This window comes from Kogia breviceps, chromosome 3, assembly GCF_026419965.1.
Source record: "Kogia breviceps isolate mKogBre1 chromosome 3, mKogBre1 haplotype 1, whole genome shotgun sequence".
NCBI lineage: Eukaryota > Metazoa > Chordata > Mammalia > Artiodactyla > Physeteridae > Kogia > Kogia breviceps.
The window spans coordinates 112840699-112863987 of NC_081312.1; the positions used below are offsets into that span (position 1 = coordinate 112840699).

The 23289-nt window shown below is 48.3% G+C and overlaps 1 protein-coding gene across 6 annotated transcripts in view; it reads left to right on the top strand.

The window, feature by feature from the left end:
• Positions 1 to 4805: 4805 nt before the first annotated feature.
• Positions 4806 to 23289, top strand: part of ADAMTS17 (ADAM metallopeptidase with thrombospondin type 1 motif 17) — a 364535-nt gene continuing 346051 nt past the window's right edge. For 5 of the 6 annotated variants that reach the window (XM_059058512.2, XM_059058515.2, XM_059058514.2 and 2 more), the window contains exons 1-3: positions 4806 to 4981; positions 5445 to 5815; positions 17906 to 18059. In XM_059058512.2, coding sequence (XP_058914495.1) covers positions 4903 to 4981; positions 5445 to 5815; positions 17906 to 18059 — 604 coding nt within the window. In that variant the 5' untranslated portion in view covers positions 4806 to 4902. Of the gene's footprint in view, positions 4982 to 5444; positions 5816 to 17905; positions 18060 to 18494; positions 18638 to 23289 lie in introns of those variants that run through there. The other variant, XM_067029493.1, reaches the window with a different exon arrangement.

A 23289-nucleotide genomic window follows, 5' to 3' on the forward strand; every position in this document is an offset into this window, starting at 1 on the left:
AGAGGAATTGGGTGGGAGGAAGCTCTGAGCTCAGGTCTAGCACTAAAGGCCCTTATCCTGCTCATTCAGACATGGGGGCTGCAAGGGCTGCCTCCCGGTCAGATGGTGCCTCTGGTGACCTTCAGAGGGACATGAGGATGGAGTTGTATTTTCAACAATGGGGATACTTGAAGGCCATGGACCCTCAGCTCCAAGGCAGGCTGAGACCTCAGGAGCACAGTCTGGAGGAGGGCAAGAGCCAAGATGTTGGGTAAGGGTAAGGGCTAGAAATACCTTCATACAACCCTGACTGAACAAGTAACAGCTAGACTGAAAAATCAGTGTTCAAAGGAGTAGTAACTTGGGCTTGTTGAGCAATATCAGAACAGGGACCTGATTGGGTGAGCAGGAATGGAGGGCAGCAGAAATTCCCAGACAGGGCCATTCCTAGAGTCAGGAGAAATGGCTTCATGCAGCCAGGGCACCCATTCATAGTGAACTGACTGCCAGGATTCCTGGAACCAGGGAGGGGCCTGGAGACCCCACAGGGAGAGGTTGGCAGTATTCACTCAGGGGATTGGGATGCTAGTCAAGAAGCTGAAATTTGGGATCCAAGCTCAACAGGGAAAGAGTAAAGTGTAAATCAGAAAAACCAGGTCTTTGGAGTAAGCAGGGAGCTGGGGCCTGCTGTAGGAAGACAGGACTGCTGCTGGACGCCCCCTGCTGGAGAGGATGTGGCATCTCACTGGCTCCCAGGAAGGAAGGTTGTTTGCCTCAAAAGGAAGTGAATTTAGTAAGAGGAGGCTGTCATGTGGAATCCCTCTCTCCTCACCACCCCACCAATGCCTAGTGATATCTAGGGCACAGGGCCTCCTTCCACCTACACACAGATCAAGTTTACACGTGAGTCTTGACACCTGGACCCATCAAATACCAACTCAAGAAAGCTCTGAGTTGGGGGATTAAGGAGGGTCACATTCGGCCTAAGGGCCTGCAGTCCTTTTTGTGTCTGTGTCTTTGGCCCTCTATTTCTAAGTATGGCAGTTGAACATGGTGTCTCTTGGCAGAATCTGTGCTGCTTTTGGGACTGTCTTGCTTTCATTAACAATAGTAGTGGTCATGATGATGAAGACCAGCATCCAAACAGGGAGTATCCGAGAGGCCAGAAGAGTCAATATAACCGACTTGCTGGGGGTCAGTTCCAGACAACATGATCAGAAAAGGTCACTGCCCACCAGAAGGGGGCAGTTTACAAAAAGCAGCGGACAAGCTGAAAAGTTCAGGATCCTTCTCATCCGTGAGCGCAACAAACTGTTTTGATCCCCAGACAAAAAAGAGGGCTTCCCTTACATCATATTCAGACTGACATTGTCACCTATAGGGCTTCTGCCTGCTTGTTTGCTTGCTTTTTATCCCCCCCGGCCCCAGCTCTCCTCCATCTGTGAAATGAGATTAAGCCCTGCCCTTCCACAAAATTAAGACCAGGAAATTTGTGTGTTATGATGAAATGAGATCATAGCAGATAGTAATGATTTCCTTTTTTTAGCAATTTTTTTTGTGGGAAAATGTACATAACATAAAATTTATCATTTAAACCATTTGAAGTGTACAGTTCAGTGGCTTCAAGTACATTCTCATTGTTGTGCAGCCATCACCACCATCCATCTCCAGAGCTTTTCATCTTCCTGAGCTGAAACTTTGTACCCATTAAACACTAACTCCTTGTTCCTGCTCCCACCAGCCCCTAGTAACCACCATTCTCTCTTCTGTTTCTATGAATGTGACTACTCTAGGTACTTCATATAAGTGGAATCATACAGTATTTGTCTTTTTGTGACTGACTTATTTCACTTAGTTTAATGTCTTCCTTCAGATATACACCCAGAAGTGGAATTGCTGGATCATGTGGTAGCACCATGGAATTTTTTTTTCTGTACTGCTTTTCATAGTGGCTGCACCAATTTAGATCCTCTCCAACAGTGCACAAGAGTTCCCTCTTCTCCACATCTTTGCCAACACTTGTTGTCTCTTGTTTTTTTTTTGGTAATAGACATCCTAAAAGGTATGAGGTGATATCTCCCTGTGGTTTTTATTCACATTGCTGTGATGATTAGTGATCTTGAACACCTTTTCATGTACTTATTGGCCATTTGTATGACATTTTCTTTAGAAAAATGTCTATTCAGGTTCTTTTCCCTTTTTTTTTTTTTTTTTTTTTTTTTTTTTTTTTTTTTTTTGTGCTAGGTGGGCCTCTCACTGTTGTGGCCTCTCCCGTTGCGGAGCACAGGCTCCGGACGCTCAGGCTCAGTGGCCATGGCTCACGGGCCCAGCTGCTCCGTGGCATGTGGGATCTTCCCGGACCGGGGCACGAACCCGTGTACCCTGCATCGGCAGGCGGATTCTCAACCACTGCGCCACCAGGGAAGCCCTCTTTTCCCATTTTTAAACTGGATTATTTTTTTTTCTAATGAGTTGTAGGAATTTCCTATATATTTTGGATACTAACTCCTTATGAGATATATGGTCTGTAAATATTTTTTCCCATACTGTAGGTAGCCTTTTCATTTTTTTGATGGTTTCCTTTGCTATGCAGAAACTTTTAGATTTGATATAGTCCCATTTGTTGATTTTTGCTTTGTTTCTTGCACTTTTGTTATCTAAGAAATTGTTACAAAGATCAATGTCAAGGAGATTTTTCCCTTTGTTTTTCTTCTACACATTTTACAGTTTCAAGTTTTACATTTGTCTTTAATCTATTTCAAGTTTTTGTGTTTTTTTTTGTGAGTGGTATAAGATGGGGTCCAAGTTCTTTTTTTTTCATATGGGTATCTAGTTTTCCCACCACCATTTATTAAAGAGACTATTCTTTTTCCTTGAGTATTTTTGGCTCCCTTGTCAAATATTAGTTGATTGTCTATGCATGGGTTTATTTCTGGACTCTATTAGCCATTTATCTGATGATTAACATTCAGGTTTTTGCAATTTTTTGCTCTTGATAACGTGGTGTGGTGAGCATTCTTGTACACATGCCAGTTTGACTGTGGTAGTTAACCAGAGTGGAATAACAGAGTTCTAGGGTGTGTACATTTTAAACTTGACTGCAGTTTGCCCACTTGTTCTTCAAAGTGGCCGTGCCAATTTACACCCCCACCCATGGGCAGGAGAGTGTCCTCTCCAATCCTTGATATTTCCAAGCTCTTTAGTTTTGGACAGGCTGGAAGATGAAATGGCATCTTGCTGTTGTTTCAGTTTACGTGTCCCTACAGACTAATGCATTTGAGTGTCATCTATCTGATAGGTTGATGACTATTCAGGCAGACTCCAATAGCAGAATTGTTCCTGCAAGGCAGTGGGGCTGCTACTCCCTGGCTTTCAGTGGCAAGCCTTTGAGGTGGCTCTTTGGCCAATAAACCTGCACCAAAAAGCTCACCATGATATCTTGTGCCACCAGAAGATGCTGCTGAAATTTCAGTTGGCTGAGGCGGCTGTCAAAGGAGAGGAAAAAAGACCCAAACCTGGCCATGAGCAGGACATGTGTGGAGGCTTCCAGGAACTTTAGATGCCCAGCAGTGAGTGGCAGCCCCTGGAGCAGTGGAGGGTGGGGTCGACAGAGCAGGAAATGATTCCACCAGCCACACCCCGGGGAAACACAGAGCAGCAAGTTTGCAGTAGTGAGAGTGCTAGGCTTTACTGAGAATCAGTGACACAGTCCACTCCTAGGGTCGATTAAATGTCATGAAAGCTGGACAGTGTTCACCTCTGGATTCCTTCTGATGACATGTAATCCTTGTGATGAATTTTAGATTCTGAGAGGCCCTCAGCAGAGTCCAATAGGAGTGCTGTAGCCCCTCTGCGTTGAGAAAACAGAAACAGGCAGGACAGGGAAGGAGGGAGAGACCTGAGAATGGTTATACTTCGGTTCATTCTGTTTTGTTTTGTTTTCTACAAGACGTTCCTCAAGAAGCTAAGGGAATCACCTTTTTTGCAGACCTCAGTTATATCCTGGTGGGAAAAGAATGAACTCACTCTGTTGTCAGAAGACTTGGGTTTGAGTCCTGCCTTTGCCACTTTGTGCCCGTTTCCTAACCTGTAACACCGGGCTAATGTTCCTTCCAGCCTGCCTTGGAGGGCCCTTGTTTGTAGTGAGCAGCTCCGGGCCGGAAGTTAGGACCACAAATTCTAGCTCTTGTTTTGACAGAAACTCACTGGGTAACTTAGTAAGCTCCTTAAGCTCTCTCTCCCTCAGTTTCTCAGACTGTAAGAGGGTGTGATCTCGCCTGTCCCACTGGCTTCCGTGAGAATAAAGACGACAGGGGGTGTGAAGGGTTTGCATAAACACTGCGCTTTGGAGGTAGCATCCGGCACAAAGTTGCGCACATTGTGCATTAAAGTGCCCACCCACAAACAGCCAAAACTGGTTTTACTTTAGATGCAGAGAGAATGTGCTTTTCCGGGTGAACTCGGTTGGCTAGGACGACTTCTGGCCTGTCTTCTTGGGAAGCTGAGCAGCAGGATCAGAGAGGGTTTCGAAAATGGGGGCAAACTCTGAAGACCAGCCAGGTGTCTTCCCGGGTCCTCTGGGATCGCGCTTCTCCAGACGGCTCCCTTGCGCCACCTGGTGTCCCATCCCCGCCACTGCCCAGAAACCACGTGTAAGAAAGTGCTTGCAACCTAACTACGCACCCTGGTTTAGACCCACACTAGCCAATAGAGAAGGGGGAGGCGGGGCAGGGGAAAGCGAGAGTCCAATCACGTCCCGTTTTCCGAGGAGAAGGCGGGGCTTGGGATTTACCACGTTGGGTTTGTCCGCAGCGCTAATTACTTTTTCCAAAGACTGGAGGACTCACTCCGGCTGGCGCCGCCGCCTCGCGCGCTCCTACTCCGCCGCGACCGTCCGGGGGGGGGCTGCTCCTCCCAAGTACCATGTGTGACGGCGCCCTGCTGCCTCCTCTCGTCCTGCCCTTGCTGCTGCTGCTGGTTTGGGGACTGGACCCGGGCACAGGTAGCGCTCCCTCTCCCACTGCCTCTTCGCCTGTGCCTCTCGCGGCCACCTTCCTCCTGCCCTCCGGAGGCATCCTGGCGGCCTCCGCCTGCCCGCGCGGCCCGGCTCCGGCGGCGAACCGCTGACAGCTCCGGGGTCTAGGGCGCGCGGGCCGCGGCCGGAGGACTGGGTTCCGGGCGGTTGCCGGGAGGCCGCGCCGCCGCCGGTTCTCTGGACGCCGATGCCGCGGCCGCGGCCGCGGAGGTAGTCGGGCGGCCGCGCCGGAGATCGTTCCGGGGGTGGCGCAGGGCACGGGCGGAGGCTCTGGCTGGCATGGAGGTGCTGGGGCGAGGGAATGGAAGAGCGCACCGGCTCGGGGCCGCGCTGTCCCCAAGCTGGCGCTGGATGCCCAGCGCTGGACCCCGCGCCCGGCGGGCCGGAGGGCGGGCCCCGCCGCGCTGACGCGTCTCTTTTCTCCCCGCAGCTGTCGGCGACGCGGCGGCCGACGTGGAGGTGGTGCTCCCGCGGCGGGTGCTCCCCGAAGACGTGCACCTGCCGCCGCTGCCCGGCGCTCCAGGGCCCCGCCGGCGCCGGCGCCCCCGCGCGCCCCCAGCCGTCCCGCGCTCCCGGCCCGGCGAGCGCGCCCTGCTGCTGCACCTGCCGGCCTTTGGGCGCGACCTGTACTTGCAGCTGCGCCGCGACCTGCGCTTCCTGTCCGGGGGCTTCGAGGTGGAGGAGACCGGCGCAGCCGGGCGCCGCGGACGCCCCACAGAGCTGTGCTTCTACTCTGGCAGCGTGCTCGGCTACCCCGGCTCCCTCGTATCGCTTAGCGCCTGCGGCGCCGCCGGCGGCCTGGTACTTGCCCGCTCCCCCTCCGGCTCTGCCTGGCGATCTGTCGCGGCACTGAGGGTGGGGGTGAGGGGTGGTCCCCGGGGAGGGATGGGATTGGGGTGGGGCCTCCGGCGTGCTCTGCCGCTGGCTGGAGAGAGCACCCCGAACCTTCCAGAGGGTCTATGAGCAGAGGGCTAGAAAGGGGAAGCGACCTGTTATCCAGTACCTTCCAATGGCCGTCCTAAGCCTCAGATGTGTGCCAGGCCAGCGCCGATATGGGGTTGCATAGCGAGATACTCCGCAGCCCGCCCTGGGAGTACATGTTCAGCACAGATGAAATCCGTCAGGCCCCTAGACTGAGAGGTGCGCTTGACCCAGGTGTAGAGAGAACGCTATTTGCATCTGCACAGGTGTGTATGTGTGCGTGTCATGGGGAACACCTATCTATATGTGTATATGTACACCTATCCTATTCTTGGATGTGGGGATGGAGCATTGACCTCCTTTCTGTCCTTTTGAGTCTTTATGTACCCGGAAAAGGATATTTGGAGGGGTCCCCCGGCGGGCCACTAACCTACTCTTCTGAGTTGAAACGTGAGAACCAGGAGAGGGAGGGTGTCTCTAATATTTTTACCTTACACTGCAAGCAGACATTTGTCTGGCACTTACCCTCAGCCAGGCCTGAGGAATGCTTACATTGGTGATGAGCAATGTCATCCCCAGAAGCTCCCTCGATGTGGCAGTAATTCCTCCACTACCCCACCCTGCTGCATTTGCGGCACCCGTGGCAGTGCTCCGAGGGGCGGAGGAAGTTCTTGTGCGTCTCTACCCTGCCTGCGCTCACACTGGCTCACTTGGCTACACTGGTGCCCAGACAAACACTTCCCAGCTTCTCCATCATGCCCCCATAGAGCGCAGATGGCTGGCAGATGGGCTGCCCCCACCCATCAGAGCCTGGGATGGGCTCAGAGAATGTTCCTCTATCTTCTGGGGAAGTGGTTTCTGATATTCTTTTGTGTCTGTCCTTCCCTGGCACAAGAAACTGCTTCCCCCACCTCCACCTTATCTTGCTCCACCGTCTAGAATTCTCTAGCCCTTATCCACATAGTGTGCAACAAGTTGGCACGAATCTGCAACAAAGCCAGAAACCCTGAGGGTCCAAGTCTTTATATGAGACTTCTCTCTTTCCAGCAGTGTACGGGAACTTGGGGAGTAATTCCCAAGACTTGGCCTTCACCAGTTCCCCTTTTAGGATTTTTTAAGTCCTCGTCAGAATGTGATCTCCTTTTGCTGGGCTGGGAGAAATTGGCTTCTTTGGTTAAACAAGGAAAATGGACCGTGGAGGGGGCCTAGTAGGAGCTAATGTGGAACAGGGGCGGGGAATGTGGGCTATGGGTGAGGAGGCTTGAGTAGGGGTGAAAAAGGCTCAGGTCACCGAAGGACTCGGGTCAAGGCTGTATCATGTTCTGGGAGGGACTGGAAGGCCCACATCATTTTTCCTGTTTTTGCCAAAGTGTTTAAAGTCTAGGTCACATCACTGTACTGAACATGGAAACATCTGAATCCCATTTGCTGCGGTTTAGTGAGTTTCTGTAGAGGTCAGAGTTTATACTTCTTGGTGTAAAGTTTCCAGCAAGGCGCTATCTGTGAAGGAGCCGAGGGTGGAAATCTGGATAACATTGATTTAAAATCCTCAGTTTATGCTGGGCCCTCTCACAGATGGCATATGAGCAGTTCTAAGAGTTCCAGTAAGAGTTCCCTTCCGTCCTCCAGGTTTTCAGGAAGACTGTCCTTCCCTTTGGCACCATGTGAGGGCGCTGTGCTTTAGATAAAGGAACGAGGCCCAAGAGGCTGAGTTCAGTGTGTGCCAGCTGCGGAGGGACCGATAAGACTTTAGATTTTAAATTTCTGCTTGAGCAGACACTTCTGTTGTTTAGTCTGTCTTGATCATCCCATTTGTGTAAGCTGGACATTGGACATTTCTTCCTAAGTACACCCTATAGAGGAAGGGTAGAAGGCCAGGAGGCCAGAGACAGCAGGTGATCTGGAGTGGACCTCTTGGTGGCAAGGTGGTCCTGCCTTTCTAGAAAAGAAAGCAACGGGAACATAGGCTAACCAAGTTTGCATCGCACTCCACCTTACTTTGATTTTGGTTCCCCTATGTGCTTGAGACAGTTCAGCAGGCGGTAATGCAGTGTTAGTCCTTCTGGACCACGGTGGAAGCACCATAGAGATGTGGCACGCGTGTTGTGTGATTTTGAGGACTGGCCCAACCACGAGGTGTAGAGGAGGAGTGATGCCCAGTAGATGAGTTTTGGTGCCCACAGTTGGGAGCATTCCAAAGCCTCCTTGTGTCTAAAGAATCATGTAGAGCAGGGGTTGGCAAACTTTTTCTGTAAAGGACCAAGTAGTAAACATTTTAGGCTTTGCAGGCCATACGGTCTCTGTCAAAACTACTCAACACTGTCCTTTTAGTGCAAAAGCAGCCATAAAAGGTAAAGAAACAGATGGGCCTGGCTGTGTTCAATAAAACTTTATTCTGATGTTGAGTATGAATTAAATCCTGCTGCATCTCACATCTCCAGAGTGGCTTAGTGAGGAGTGTTGCCTGCAAGGCAGGGCATGCAGGCTCTGTTCCCTGTGCTGTTTGTCTGCAGAGACATTTGGTACCTGTTTAAAGGAGATGCAAGATTAGATCATTACTTAATTGTTTATGGGTCAGGGGAAGTAAATCTCATGCTCCATTTTGCTCCCTCCCCATGCCCTGCTTTTGACAGGGGGCAGAGGGGCGGGTCTGTGGCATTTACCCTGTATCTTATCTTGAAAAGCTGTGCAAGCTGCACTTTTTGGATCTTCAGAGACCGTGGGCTCAGGTATTAATTGTTTTATGTTTATGCATCTTCATTTTATTTACATTTCAGAGTGTTCTCAGACATAACATAGGTTTTTGGAAGAGTTTCTGTAACCGTATAACTTCAAAGCGATGAACTTTGGGCATATGAGGAAGGTATTTTTCCTCCCAGAGGATTTATGTGAGTTTGGATCAGCTGCCTCGTGTGAATGGGACCAGATCATGGAAGGCCAGCAGAATTCGAAGAAACTTCAGGTTAAAGTTCACCAGAGCAGGCAGTGGAGGTGGAACTTCGGAGATAGAGTGAGTGTCAGTCTCTGAAAAGACTCTCTATGCTGCTTGTCTGAAATGAGTGGTTGGAGGGGCTGTTTTCATCCCCACAGGTGAGGAGAGGTGGACAGAGAGGAGGGGTCTGGTCTGCTGAGCAGTGGCCACTCTTCCTTCATGAATACTGAGCTCAGGGGAGTCCACCGCCCAGAGTCTGTCCACCCCTTCTTGGCTGAGGCCGCGGCCTGCAGGGGTGCACGATGGGTGAGATGTCGGGACCAGAGAGGACACCCAGGAGTTCTGGGCTATGGCCCATTTTCCAGGCCACCCTGGAGGGACAGCAGGTCAGGGATAGTCCCAGCGTGCCTTCTCTGGAGTCACAGCCATGCTCCGCAGGGGGCTGGCTGGTGGTCTCTCTCACCCAGGCTGCTCACTGGGGCCCTGATGGCCCGGCTGCCCTGGCTGTGTCTGGTGCCTGACCATGGCGCAGGGGGCCCTTGTGGTAGAGTCCTTCCCCTGTGCTGCTCCTTGCAATCTTAGTTCCCATAGCTCTTCCTCCCAGTCTGTTCGGGATCTTTTGTAAGAATGCTCACCTTTCCCATAGGGGAAGAAGTGTAGTCTAGGTAAGAACAGGGGCGCTGAGTCTAGCCAGGCAGTGAGCAGGTAGCTTAGAGGAGTTGGGGGACCGCGTTCTCAAGAGGGCAGCCTGACTTCAGCTATGAAGGAGCTGGTTTGGGAGGTTGCCGCCTTTCCCTTTAGAGCTACCCAACTCACTTTTCCTTGACCCAAAATTGCCCAGCTTTTTAATGCAACATTACTTGATCACTGACAGCTGATTAGGAATTGGTCTTGGCAAAAAGTATATGATGGGGAGACCATTTGAAAGGGAGCAAATAGACCAAACCACGTTATCCTGCATCATTATATTGATACAGGTGTGGGGAAGGCACATAGTCCTTAGTCATTCATCAATTAATATTACTGAAGAATTTATCATGCACAGCATAAATATATTTGGAAAATGCAAAATATATTTTTTAAAGCTTTATAAAAAGAAACAATTGAGTGGATGTTAAGGAAAGTAGGAAGGGAAACAACAGCTGTGAAATTTGGGGTGTGGAAGAATTAAAGGGGAGAACTTGGAGCAGAGAATTCTAAGGCCTCCCACGGCCTCCTCTGGAAGGACGTTCACTCTGCCTCACGGTGACTTTCTATACCCATTGCTCATGGGCATCAGTTTGCCCATGACTGTCACCTAGGATACTTAACCCTACCTCATTTACCTAGGGTACGTAACTAGATTTTCCCACCTGAACTTTTATTTAGTTGGCAATATTTTTAAAAGGAAAAAGAAATACAAGATGGGATGATGAACTGAAGACGTCTCCTTAGACTGATTGCATTCTTGGAGCTTATTTCCTGAACTCTGAGATGCTGCAGCTGCCTGACCTTGGATGTGTGCAACAGGAGATGTTTTTGCAGCCAGTATGTCTGAGGGAACCACTCGGAGTCAGCAGTTAACCTTTCCCCGTGCACACTTCTGCACATGGGCGCACAGATGTACTGTCACACTCCTGTTCTTTAGCAAGTGAGACTGCACAGCTGTTCTGGGCTGTGATCTTGAGCAAGTTGCTTACCTCCTTTGAACCTCCCTGTCTGCAGGGGTAAATAACATTGGCTTTGTGCGGCTGTTGAGAGAATGAAGTAAGATAAAGTCCGAAATCATTTAGTGAGAGCCTGGCACATTAAGGCATTGAAAACACATTTTTTCTCTTGCCCCACAGGCCATTCCCAGGCTTTTCCAGTTATAAATCAAGCAATCAGTCAACATAGTTGACTAAATGAACAGATCATTATCTGTTCATTATACAGCTGCCATGTGTAGGACCCGCTGGTAGGCTCCCAACGAGCCTCAAATAGAAATACGATATGGGCCCTGTCTCGGAAGGCAGTCCGGGTTCTCAGGGGAAGGAAGGTGTGCTGGAGCCTGCAGGGTGGCTGGTGGGGAGAGCAGGGAGTGGCTCTGGGGTCTGATGGGGTGGGGCAGGTCCTTCGGGTAGAGCTGAAGGGAGTGGGCCTCAGGTTCTAGGTGGGAGGAGTGATGGCAAAGCCTCCTGGCCAGGTCCTTCCCGAGGCAAGGGGCCCACGAGCTGACTGTGGGATGGAGATGGGCGATGAATTGAATGGACAGGTGTCTGGATTAGATGAGGCGGAGCCCTGGGTGTCAATTTAAGGCATTTGGAATTTATCCTAGACCAGTAGTTCTCAACCTTGAGCTGGCATTAGTGTTCCCTGCGGGATTTGCAACACAGATTGCTGGACCCCACCTCCTGGGTTTCTGATCCAGTCCGTCTGGGGGTGGGCCTGAGCACTTGAGTTTCTGACAGGTTCCCAGGTGCTGCTGCTGCTGTTGGTCTGGGACCATTTTGAGGATCACTGGCCTAGAGGCAATGTGGGGGCATTTCTGGCTACTGACTGGGGAGGAGCCCCTGGTCGGAGAAGTGTGGGGAGGACTGAAGCAGGAAAGCATTTGGAGGGACGAGCTGATGGGCCTCAAGCCTTGAATGGTGGAAATGGAAAGGAAGGAAGACTACATGAGAGGGGGTCCGAAGGAGGAGCTGACAGTCTGTGACTAACTCTATCTAATGATGGGAAAGGGGGAGTCTGGCTTTGGAACGAAGACTAAGAATCTGTTCAGGGCTTTGCCTTTTTTTTTTTTTTTTTTTGCGGTTTGCGGAACTCTCACTGTTGTGGCCTCTCCCGTTGCAGAGCACAGGCTCCGGACGTGCAGGCTCAGCGGCCATGGCTCACAGGCCCAACCGCTCCGCAGCATGTGGGATCTTCCCGGACCGGGGCATGAACCCGTGTCCCCTGCATCGGCAGGCGGACTCTCAACCACTGCGCCACCAGGGAAGCCCCAGGCCTTTGACATTTGCAGAGGCAGCAGCAGGATTTTGAAAAGGGGGCTCTGGATGGCACTCTGGGAGGGGCAGGGAGACTCCCCATGGAGGTTGGGAAGCCCCTTATGCCAGTGCCGGGTTGAGGATGCTCCTTCCTTGGGACACGTTCGAGCCCCCTAAACTCTGCTGAGGCCCCCCAGAAAGTCAGGCAGGTGCAGGAGGGCCTGCAGTCACAGGATTATTTTTCCTTCCTCAGAGCAAATTTGCTCCGCCTCTCCAACCACCTAGGGTCACCTGTCCATGGGGAGAAGGCTACCTAAGACCTGGTCCAGTGAACCCGGGAGCTGCAGTCTCCTGAAGAGGAGAGGCTTGGAGGGCTCCCTGGGCACTGAAATCCCAGTGTGGCCTTTGTAGGATTGTGAGGTCAGCAGTCACGAGGCAGGTCCCCTCAAACGGAGGACAGAGCATCAGATGGTGCCAGAGCATGGATACAACAGGGTTTCTTTATCTTAAAAGCATTTGCCGCATTATGCTGAGAAGTTGTGCTCATGTTAGGAAGTGGTACAGATCTTTCTGACCTTCACACATTTTTCCAGCTGCAGGAGAGCTAGTCCTGCTTCAGGGGGGTGGGGTGGGATTAACAATACCCAGTTTATAACACTCTCTTAAAGCAGCACAGAAACCCTTCAAAGCCAGCTTCCAGAACAAAGAGAATTGAAAGGGAACCACTCAGTACTGTCATAATATCAGGTTATACCTGATACACTTTATTTGACCCAAACTTCTTTAGTAGGATACCAGATTTTAGAAGATGTAAGATTTCTCTTCTGAGAGCACCATTTCATTGAGGATTGTTGTCTCCTTTAAAACCAAGTGGCCTCAGGGAGTCCTGTCTGCCGTAGGCATCTAGTTCCCCACAGTTCTCTTCAGATGGTGTTTGCAGCTCTCTTGCATCTAATGCAACCTGAGGCTTTTCCTCCCTGCCATCTGTGGAACAGGGAGGCCTTGGAAGAGCATTTCCCTGTGTCTCACTTCTCAGCATAGATGGTGACCAGAAGAATAATGCAAACCCAAGCAACCCTGCTTAGCTCTTGGGACCACAGGGCAGCAATGTGCTGGAAGCCAGGGCAGAGCCCCACCGTCAGAGGAAGGCCCAGGTTGGTGCAGGTGGTCTGCATCCAGTGTACTTCCACATGCTGGAATCAAGCATCTCTGGCACCCAGTTAAAAGCTAGGGAGGTGGTTCTCGACCCTGGCTGCACATGGAAGTCTCCTGGTGAGCTTTAAAAAAATACCAGTACCTGAGTTTCACCCCAAGGGATTCTAATTCACATGGCCTGGAGTGGGGCCTGGGCCTGAGTTTTCAAAGCTTGCCAAGTGACTGAAGTGTGCAGCCAGGGACGAGGACCTCTGAGCAAGGGGGACTGCGGGAAGGCCATGGTATTGCCTTCTATTCCAAGCCGGTTCAGAGGGATTCTAATTCACATGGCCTGGAGTGGGGCCTGGGCCTGAGTTTTCAAAGCTTGCCAAGTGACTGAAGTGTGCAGCCAGGGACGAGGACCTCTGAGCAAGGGGGACTGCGGGAAGGCCATGGTATTGCCTTCTATTCCAAGCCGGTTCAGTCCAGTCCAGTTCATTCCATTTGAATCCATTCCATTACAGTCCAGTTCACTCACATTTTCTTGAGTAACTGTTATGTGGCAGACATTGGAAAAATAAGAAGGCATAGTTCCGATCCTGCCTCAAAGGAACAAACTACTTTTTAGGTTGTGACAGATGCCCCATAACGGGGTAGTGGGCTGGGACATAGAGTGCCAGGGAAGGGGGATTTTTTTTTTTTTTTTTTTTTTTTTTTTTTTTTTTTTTTTTTTACCGGGGAGAGGGGAGGGAGAAGGAAGGTCAGGGAAAGATCAAGAGGGCTGACAAATTTTTATCCTGGGCTGAGATTGTGTGGGGGGGGAAGGGGGAGGGGGAGGGGGAGGTGGTGACAAGCGACACTTTTCAACAGAACGTTTTATCACTGTGATGACCCGGTGAATATTAGCGAGGCTTCAGGGTGCCTAAGTGCCAGCACTTGGAGGGGGCAGGAGCAAGTTCCTTCCTTGTGGTGGCTCCTGAGGGTGAGGGCTGTGCCGTGCCCCCTCCCCCCAAGTGCTAGTCTTGGCCACAGGCCAGCTTGAAAGTCAGTTCCCAAGAGGGCAAGTGGCTGCCAGGTAGAGTATAGGCCATTAGTCCATGTGTCTGTCTCTCACCAGCATTGCCATTCTCTTTCCTGAATGGATGGAAACCAGCATGTGGGTTGCTTCAAAAAAGACCTTCTAAAGCAAAACCTCCCCCAGGGGGCTGGAGCATTCCTGTGTGTGTGCATGTATGTACCTGTAGGCTTTCTCACCAAGGTGAGATTCTCCCTATATTGTGTCACATTAGAACTACTGGCTAACTGGCCTTTACCCTGTGGCTTGTATGCTAGGCTGAGTGAATGATAACTGGCTTTGAAACTGCTAGACTCAAGAGGGCCTTTAACCTCCCAGAGCCGGAGCATTTCAGGAAGACTCCGGCCCCTGTCAGGGTTGAGTGGCCCCTGTCAGGGTTGAGCGTGTCCCCCAGGGAGCACAGCCCTCCTACAGCGTGGGGCCCATCCCATGCACTGTGCTGTATCTGCCAACTTTATTTCAACCACAGACTTTTCCACTGACGGTCATCAAGGACTTCTGCACTGAGGCTTTCTTTTTTTTTTAAATTTACTAATTAGATTTTATTTATTTATTTTAACATCTTTATTGGGGTATAATTGCTTTACAATAGTTTGTTAGTTTCTGCTTTATAACAAAGTGAATCAGCTATACATATACATATATCCTCATATCCCCTCCCTTCTTGCATCTCCCTCCTATTCCCCCTATCCCCCCCCCCCCCCCCCCCCCCCCCCGCATCCCACCCCTCCAGGTGGACACAAGCACTGAGCTGATCTCCCTGTGCTATGCAGCTGCTTCCCACTGCTATCTATTTTACATTTGGTAGTATATATATGTCAGCGTTACTCTCTCATTTCGTCCCAGCTTACCCTTCCCCCTCCCCGTGTCCCCAAGTCCATTCTCTACGTCTGTGTCTTTTTAAAATTAATTTATTTATGTATTTATTTATTTTTGGCTGTGTTGGGTTTTCTTTGCTGTGCGAGGGCTTTCTCTAGTTGCGGCAAGTGGGGGCTACTCTTTGTTGTGATGCGCTGGCTTCTTATTGCGGGGGCTTCTCCTTGTAGAGCATGGGTTCTAGGTGCATGGGCTTCAGTAGTTGTGACACGTGGGCTCAGTAGTTGTGGCTCATGGGCTCTAGAACACAGGCTCAGTAGTTGTGGTGCGTGGGCTTAGTTGCTCTGTGGCATGTGGGATCTTCCTGGACCAGGACTCAAACCTGTGTCCCCTGCATTGGCAGGCGGATTCTTAACCACTGCGCCACCAGGGAAGCCCCTACATCTGTGTCTTTATTCCTGTCCTGCCCCTCAGTTCATCAGAACCATTTTTTTTTAAGATTGCATATATATGTGTTAGCATATGGTATTTGTTTTTCTCTTTCTGACTTACTTCACTCTGTATGATAGACTCTGGGTCCATCCACCTCACTACAAATCACTCAATTTCATTTCTTTTTATGGCTGAGTAATATTCCATTGTATATATGTGCCACATCTTCTTTATCCATTCATCTGTCGATGGACACTTAGGTTGATTCCATGTCCTGGCTATTGTAAATAGAGCTGCAGTGAACATTTTGGTACATGACTCTTTTTGAATTATGGCTTTCTCAGGGTATATGCCCAGCAGTGGGATTGCTGGGTTGTATGGTAGTTCTATTTTTTGTTTTTTAAGGACCCTCCATACTGTTCTCCATAGTGGCTGTATCAACTTACATTCCCACCGACAGGGCAGGAGGGTTCCACTGAGGCTTTGTATACACACAGCTCTGGTGGATCTGCACAGCCTCCCACAGCCACTCTCTGCCTCCACTTCTTCAATCTCCCAAAAGTATCGTAGTGAACAAACTCAAGTTTTAACTTCAAAGGAGAAGGGAAAAAGCCATGCTTCCCGGCAGGTCATGCAGTGCCACTTTAAGACAGTTTTATTTGGGCAGTAAAATCTCAGAGTTGTTCTTGGCAGAAGTTCTAATGAAATGGAAACCTTGAAATCTTCTTACAGCAGTAAGTACCATCTCAACCCCTGTTTTGGGGACTAAATGTTGTAGGCGATCTTATTAGTGGATCTGATTTATTTTCAGAGGACTGGTATTGATACATCCTTTCAGAAGGTAGAGGAGCCTATATCATTTGGTTTGAGTGAGCTCTGTATCTGAGACCTGAGGAATTGCTGAGCTGTGGTGGACAGCAGTGCTTCTCAAAGCCTGGTCCTCGGGCACATAGCATCAGTATCACCTGGGAGCTTGTTAGAAATGAACGTTCTTGGTGAGCATCCATGACCTCCAGGTGATTTTGATGCACACTGGAGTTTGAGAACTACCGCCTTTAGAAAGTAGTGTCAGGACTTCCCTGGTGGTCCAGTGGCTAAGACTCCTCGTTCCCAGTACAGGGCACCCAGGTTCGATCCCTGGTCAGGGAACTAGATCCCACATGCCACAACTAAGAGTTCACATGCCACAACTAAGACCCGGCACAGCCAACTAAATTTTTTTTTTAAGAAATGAAAACAGTGTCATGGCTTTTAGAAAATAGTATTGGGGAGAGAGAGAACAAAGGATGTTGGTGACAGCCTAAGACAGATTGGCCCAGTCTCCTGAATGTGTGCTAGCAAAGGTGGTCCTGACCATGAACGCAGAGCAGGGGCTGTGGACTGCAGGGCCCAGTGTGCAAACATAGATAATTCTCAGCCCTGGCCCAGTCAGGATCTTTGTGAGAGGTTTACCTTGTTTTGTTGATATCTCAGAAGAGAAGCTAGCAGCAGGTATCCCGGGGATGGAGGGCAAATTGTTTTAATGCTGTTAGCATTGGTTCCAAATGAAAGGAAAAGTTCTCTGCATTGTGTATATATTTTTAAGAATTAATATTCACTCTATTAAGGCAACAAATTAAGAATCCCAGTCCTTAAGTTTTTCTTTCAATTTACAAGTCATGTTCTATTTATAATCTAGCAAGTTTTTGAAATACCTTTTAAGGAGCCTTTGGATAACATTTAATCCTATTTACAAATTGGTGATTAACAACGTTTAAACCTTTAAAACTGTGTGTAGAAATTTACCATATTCAATTTCATTTTCAAGTTCTTTTGTTGTCTGATTAAAAAATAAACGCTTTAAATGATTCTTATAAATAATGAGTTAACTAGTTTTATAAACATGGGAAGTCTTAAGTTCTCTTGTACATTCTGATACTGTTTATAAGCCTAATAAGATTTTTAAATTACAGGTCTAAATCATTGCTGTGCTTTAAATTAGCATCACAAATTGAATCCATTAGATACTCTGCCAAGTTCTATTAAACACTGAAAAAAATCTACAAATCTACTATCACAAAACTATTAACACTACAGGTCTGACTCCATCCTCTCTAATTCTAAATATTCCCCAGGAATAAGATATATTTTTTTCCCGTTAAGGATATAATTGTTATTCATTCCCAGCACTTTTGGAGGTACCTCCTTAGGTGGACTTTTAGGGGATGATTTAAAAAATAGTTTTTTAAATGGGCTTTAATTAGAAGTAAGTGTATAGGAGCAGGCAAACAAGGGAATCTGTTCTCCCTCCCCCCTGCTGCAGCAGGGGCCCCAATAAAGCCTTGCCTGAAAAAAAATATTAAAAAAAATTAACACTAAAGTAAGATATCTTTGAAAGTGAACCCAGAAAATGGGTGCTGTTGTGCCCCGCCCCCCCCTGCCTTCTGTCACCTGACCCCCAACACAACTTCTGGGTGAGATGTTTCAAGTCATGCAAGAGCTCATTCTTGAACTCCATAAATTGGTGCAACCTGCAAAGAAAAAGCCTAGGCATGGGAAGCAGGCCATAGCTAGGTGGCCTTTCCACCTTCTGGCTCTGGGGTCATGGGCAAGTGTGAATGAGGATGACTGACAACTGTTTTCCTCTTTCTGGGTAGGTTGGCCTCATCCAGCTTGGGCAGGAGCAGGTGCTAATCCAGCCCCTCAACAATTCCCAGGGACAAGAGCATCTGATCAGGCGCAGATGGTCCTTGACACCCAGCCCCTCTGCCGAGACCCAGATATCTGGGCAGCTCTGCAAAGTCCTAACAGGTGAGTCTGGGAAATAGTGTGAATGACTCACAACACAGGCCCTTTTGGCTTTTGGTGCCATTGCACATCCCTAGACCATCCCCATTGCTGTGTCTCCAAGTGTGCTGAAATCTTGTGAGCAAGAACTTACCTTTCCCTGTATTTTGAAAGCTTTTTTTTTATTGTCCATAAGGCCACTTTCTTTTCATTTCTATGTGTATTAATATCAGCAGCCCTTTGAAAAAGGCATTTCTAGAAAGAACCCAGGATCTCTTTTGTGTAGTGTCTCAATTTTATAGATCCTGGAGCAAGTTGAGGCCTGAAAAACCTCAATGGCTTATCGTTATCAAGCCTGAAGTTGGTGGCAGAGCTAGGGTGAGAATTCCTTCCCTTGGCACCCTGGCCAGAGCTTGCTCTCCTTATACAGTGGTCCTTGGTCTTGTCTGCACTAATTAGAATCACCTGGGGGACCTATGAAGCTGTGGTTCTTAAGAGTGTGACTCCAGCAGCATCAGCCTCACCTGGGACTCTCTTAGAACTGCATGTTCTCTTCCCCACCCCCCCACCTCCTGAATCAGAAACCATGGGGGTGGGTCCAGGTAAATCTGATGATGCTTAAGTGTGAGAGCCAATGCTTTAAAAAATGCCATGCACTAACCAGTCCCCCCAAATCCTGATCTAATTGGTACGTGGTGTGACTTGGGTGTGTTTTTGAAGGTGGTTCTAATAAGCAGCTTGGGCTGAGAACCCAGGGTTCTTGTATTCTGTGCCTCTATTTGGGCAACCTCTGGTTTATCTGTTAAGTGTTTAAGGACATTTCACCGTGCTGTGTCACTAGCAGTCTGCCTGTGAGTGTCCCTTGATGAAGATGATATCCTACTGCTCACAGGTGTCACTTCCTCCCTGGAGAGCATGGGACCGCATGGCTGACCTTTGGGAGTTGTTCTTTTGTAGTTTAAAGACTTTGAATAAAAATATAGTGTCTCGGGCTTCCCTGGTGGCGCAGTGGTTGAGAGTCCGCCTGCCGATGCAGGGGATGCGGGTTCGTGCCCCGGTCCGGGAAGATCCCACATGCTGCGGAGCATCTGGGCCCGTGAGCCTGCGCTTCCGGAGCCTATGCTCCGCAACGGGAGAGGCCACAACAGTGAGAGGCCCGCGTACCACAAAAAAAAAAAAAAAAAAAAAAAAAAAAAATATATATATATATATATATATATATATAGTGTCTCAGTTTAGTATTCCAATGACCTTGGAAGTAAATTGATTATATGACTGTCTTTTTTTTGTTTGTTTTGCGGTACGCGGGCCTCTCACTGTTGTGGCCTCTCCCGTTGTGGAGCACAGGCCCAGCGGTCATGGCTCACGGGCCCAGCCGCTCCGCGGCATGTGGGATCCTCCCGGACCGGGGCACGAACCCGTGTCCCCTGCATCGGCAGGTGGACTCCCAACCACTGCGCCACCAGGGGAGCCCTATATGACTGTCTTTTAGAACAGCTTTATTATATATAAGCGAGCCCTGCAGCTTAGCTCTGCTTGTGCATGCAGTCCTGACCCTATCCACATAGTCACCCTCCTTAGCCTAGTCTGCATTCAGCAGTGAGGTATTAGAGGTGATTTTGCTGGATCAGGGTCATCTCTGCAACTCCAGGAGAAAGAATGCCACCATACATTGGGGTTTTGCTGTGTTCCTTCCTGCACCCTTACAAAAACAGGAAAGAGGTCTCTGCAAAAAATTACTTGTAACTAAAATTTACCCCTTAATTCGAAGCAGGGGTTTTGGTAAGTCTGATGGTTGGTTGTGTGTTTGGGCTTGATATTGGTGTGTTAGTTTAAACGTTAGCCAGCTGACCCTATCTGGCTCAATCGGTGGATTTTTTTCTCTCCTCTCAAAGTAAATGACTAGTGGTCATTCTAAATCTTTGTGCATTTTCTGCAGCTGATCTGACCATGTTGTTTCAGAGGCAGGGGGATGACTCTAAGGCAGAGGTTCTCAGCCCTGGCTGTCCATTGGCGTCACCTGGGGAACTTTAACAACTAGTCACACCCAGCTCCTGCCCCCAGAGAGCTGCTTTTATTGGTCTGGGGTGCAGCCTGGGCATCTAGTGATTTGAAACCTCTCCAGGTGGTTCTAATGTTCAGCTGGTGCTGAGAACTGCTGCACTAAGTTTCAAACATGATTAATAGCACCTGTGGGCTGTCGTAAGTGGGTTTTCTCAGGTGAGAACCGCCAAGCAGGGCCACACAGTGAAACCCAAGGACAAATATGTTTTATTCTTACTTCCCTTTGCTCCAGCCAGTGCTTGTCAGCTGCTAGTCAGTGACCAGAACTCCCGGGTGCCTGTGGATGATATCATGGAATATTTGTCTAATTACCAGCTGCCATCCTCTTTAGGGGTGTGATACCAAGGATTGCTGACAAAATGATAAATTGTGTTTGTGTTTGCATTTTTGTCTGTAAGGCTAGTTTGGAGAAACTCTTCTGAGAGACTGTTTTGCCTTTAGTGAAGGAAATAAAATGAACAAAACCAGGGGGTTTATTCCCAGCCCCCAAATCTCACATCAACATGCTCTGCCATGCAGGAGCAACATGTATATTTAAGGTGGTGCCAACTCAGACTCTGTCCTGGATAGGAACACAGACATAGGAGAAAGGTATAGACTTTGCTTCTGGTCCTTCTTTCTTTGTGTGAAATAGTCAGTAAATTTTGTTGTTGTGTTGGGAAAGACAACAGGCCTTCTAAGAGGCTTAGCTAATAAGCAGTCAATTAGGCCCTATCTAGTTTGGATTAACTTTCAAACATTGGGGGTTTAGAAACTGGGAAAATTAATTTACTGGGACTCCAGCAAAATACATTCTTGACGTTTCCTGGAAAGATTAATCAGATTAATCCATGATTTCCCATGGGAACATGTTCTTTATGGCTGAGCATGGCAGCCATAGGTGTAATTGTGCCTTGTCATTGATCTGTGTTATTCCAACCTTGGACATGGCCTTGGGGTAGCCAGCTGGCTCACACAGGTGAGGAGCAGTCTGATAACTCTTTCTCCTCCATGAAGCACTCAATTTACCTGCGAGTTGAGTCTGGGTAAATTGCCATGTTGTCTAGGGGGATAGAGGGACTGACACAGGAAAGGCCACCTGGGAGGAATCACTGCCTTCTCTTTGGTACTATAGAGGTTGCATTTCTAGCAGTCTCTGGGGCTTCCAGAGAGCGGGCAGATGGATCCTATTTCCTTTACAGCTTCTTACTCTAGGACCTTGTAAATTAATTAAAAAAATATCACTCCAGCTTGGAACTTCGCATGAAAATATGGAGGCTGTGAAACTTTTTTTCTTTTTCTTTTTTTTTTTTTTTTTTTTTGTGGTACGCAGACCTCTCACTGCTGTGGCCTCTCTCGTTGCGGAACACAGGCTTCGGACGCGCAGGTTTAGCGGCCATGGCTCATGGGCCCAGCCGCTCCGTGGCATGTGGGACCTTCCCGGACCGGGGCACGAACCCGTGTCCCCTGCATCGGCAGGCAGACTCTCAACCACTGCGCCACCAGGGAAGCCCTCTTTTTCTTTTTTAAAAATTATTTATTTATTTATTTTGGTGAGCATGAGTTTTTGAAGATATTTTTGGCTGTTCTCAAACACTAAAATGGTACTTTGGATATTTTGAAATGTTTCTTGATTTTTTTAAAAAAAAATATTTATTTATTTTGTCTGTGCTGGGTCTTCGCTGCGGCATGCCAACTCTTAGTTGTGGCATGAGGACTTCTTAGCTGCGGCATGCATGTGGGATCTAGTTCCCCACCAGGGATTGAACCCGGGACCCCTGGATTGGGAGTGCAGAGTCTTACCCGCTGGACTGCCAGGGACGTCCCTGTTTCTTGATTTGTTTGAATGGTTATTTTGACTTCAAAACTTTTTGGCTGCCTGCTATGCTTATTTTAATTTCTCCATTCAGATTCATTATAGAATCTTCTCACTAGCACTTTCGTGGTTTTTAGTAACAATTTGAATCTCTTCTCATCCACTGTGGTAGATGTAACATATGGATGGTTGAAGTAGATTGTAAAATAATGAAACTAGTTTCCTATGAGGCACTGTCAAAGTAGGAATCCTGCAACGTTTTGCACGATGGTGTGCTCTTTAGAACGCAAATACACCAATGCTATTCAGCAGTGGTGCCTGTGAAGTCACTGATGTCTACTTTATAGTTTGTTTTGTTACGATTGTTTTAAAAAACAGTGCAGTAATTTTATAGTATTGTTTCATTAATTTATAGCATTCTGAAGTTAATTTTAGTGAGTAGAGGATACCATAACGATTCAGAAATTGTGTATTGCCAATTTATGCAAGAATTTGCATGTGTAATAATATCTGTATATACTCTGTAATAAATGGTTGGGACTTGTGTTTTGTGTCACTTAAGATTCATTTGGTTGGAAATGACAGAAATCAAACTGTCTTCAATACAAATGACATCACTGCCATGGGCTCCTGGAGCTGAGGAGCAGAGCAGGAGGCTGGGCCTCAGGTCAGCCTTGGCCAAGCAGTTCTGTATCTGACAGCTTTGTTCTCAGCTGGCTTCTCTTCTGGTGATGAAGAGGCAGCTGGGCTGAGGAGATAAATTCTTCTGTTTAATCAGGGTTGACTTGGATCATGACTTGAGTTCCTTTCAGTTCACTGTGGTTTCAAGCGTCTTGAGGTAAGAGTAGAAGAGCTTAGCTCAGTCCCCACATGACTATGGAGATGTCACTCTGCCTTCCATCCTTGTCCTGACTTCCTGAAAGTCAGGTAAAAGTCTGGTAGAATAGATTCAGGACACCTCTAATCCAGATAGAATCCATCATTCCAGCTCATGTGCTTGATAAGACTTTGGCTGGTTCCTTCTAACTTCACAGGGTCCTCATCAGATGCTAATTAACTCCTCATCCCACCTGTGCCCGGGATAAACATGGCTACTGATTTTTGCTCATTAGGAAGGGCTCAATCCCTCTGAAATTTAGTTCCTCTAAACTTCTTTGAGACCTTAGGTCTCCAGTGGGTAAAGCAAAATATTATTTCGTTGTTTATCCAGTGTTTTTTGTTGTTTCAGTGGTGGTGATGGTCTTCCATGTTTTTCTGCATCTTAAGTGGAAGAAGAACCCAAAGGAAATGGAATTAAATTTGTACTTTGAGTTTTTTCATGTTAATATTTTAAGTATGTATTCACATGTAAAAATATTAAATCCCAAGAGACACCAATATTTTAAGAGTTATTAT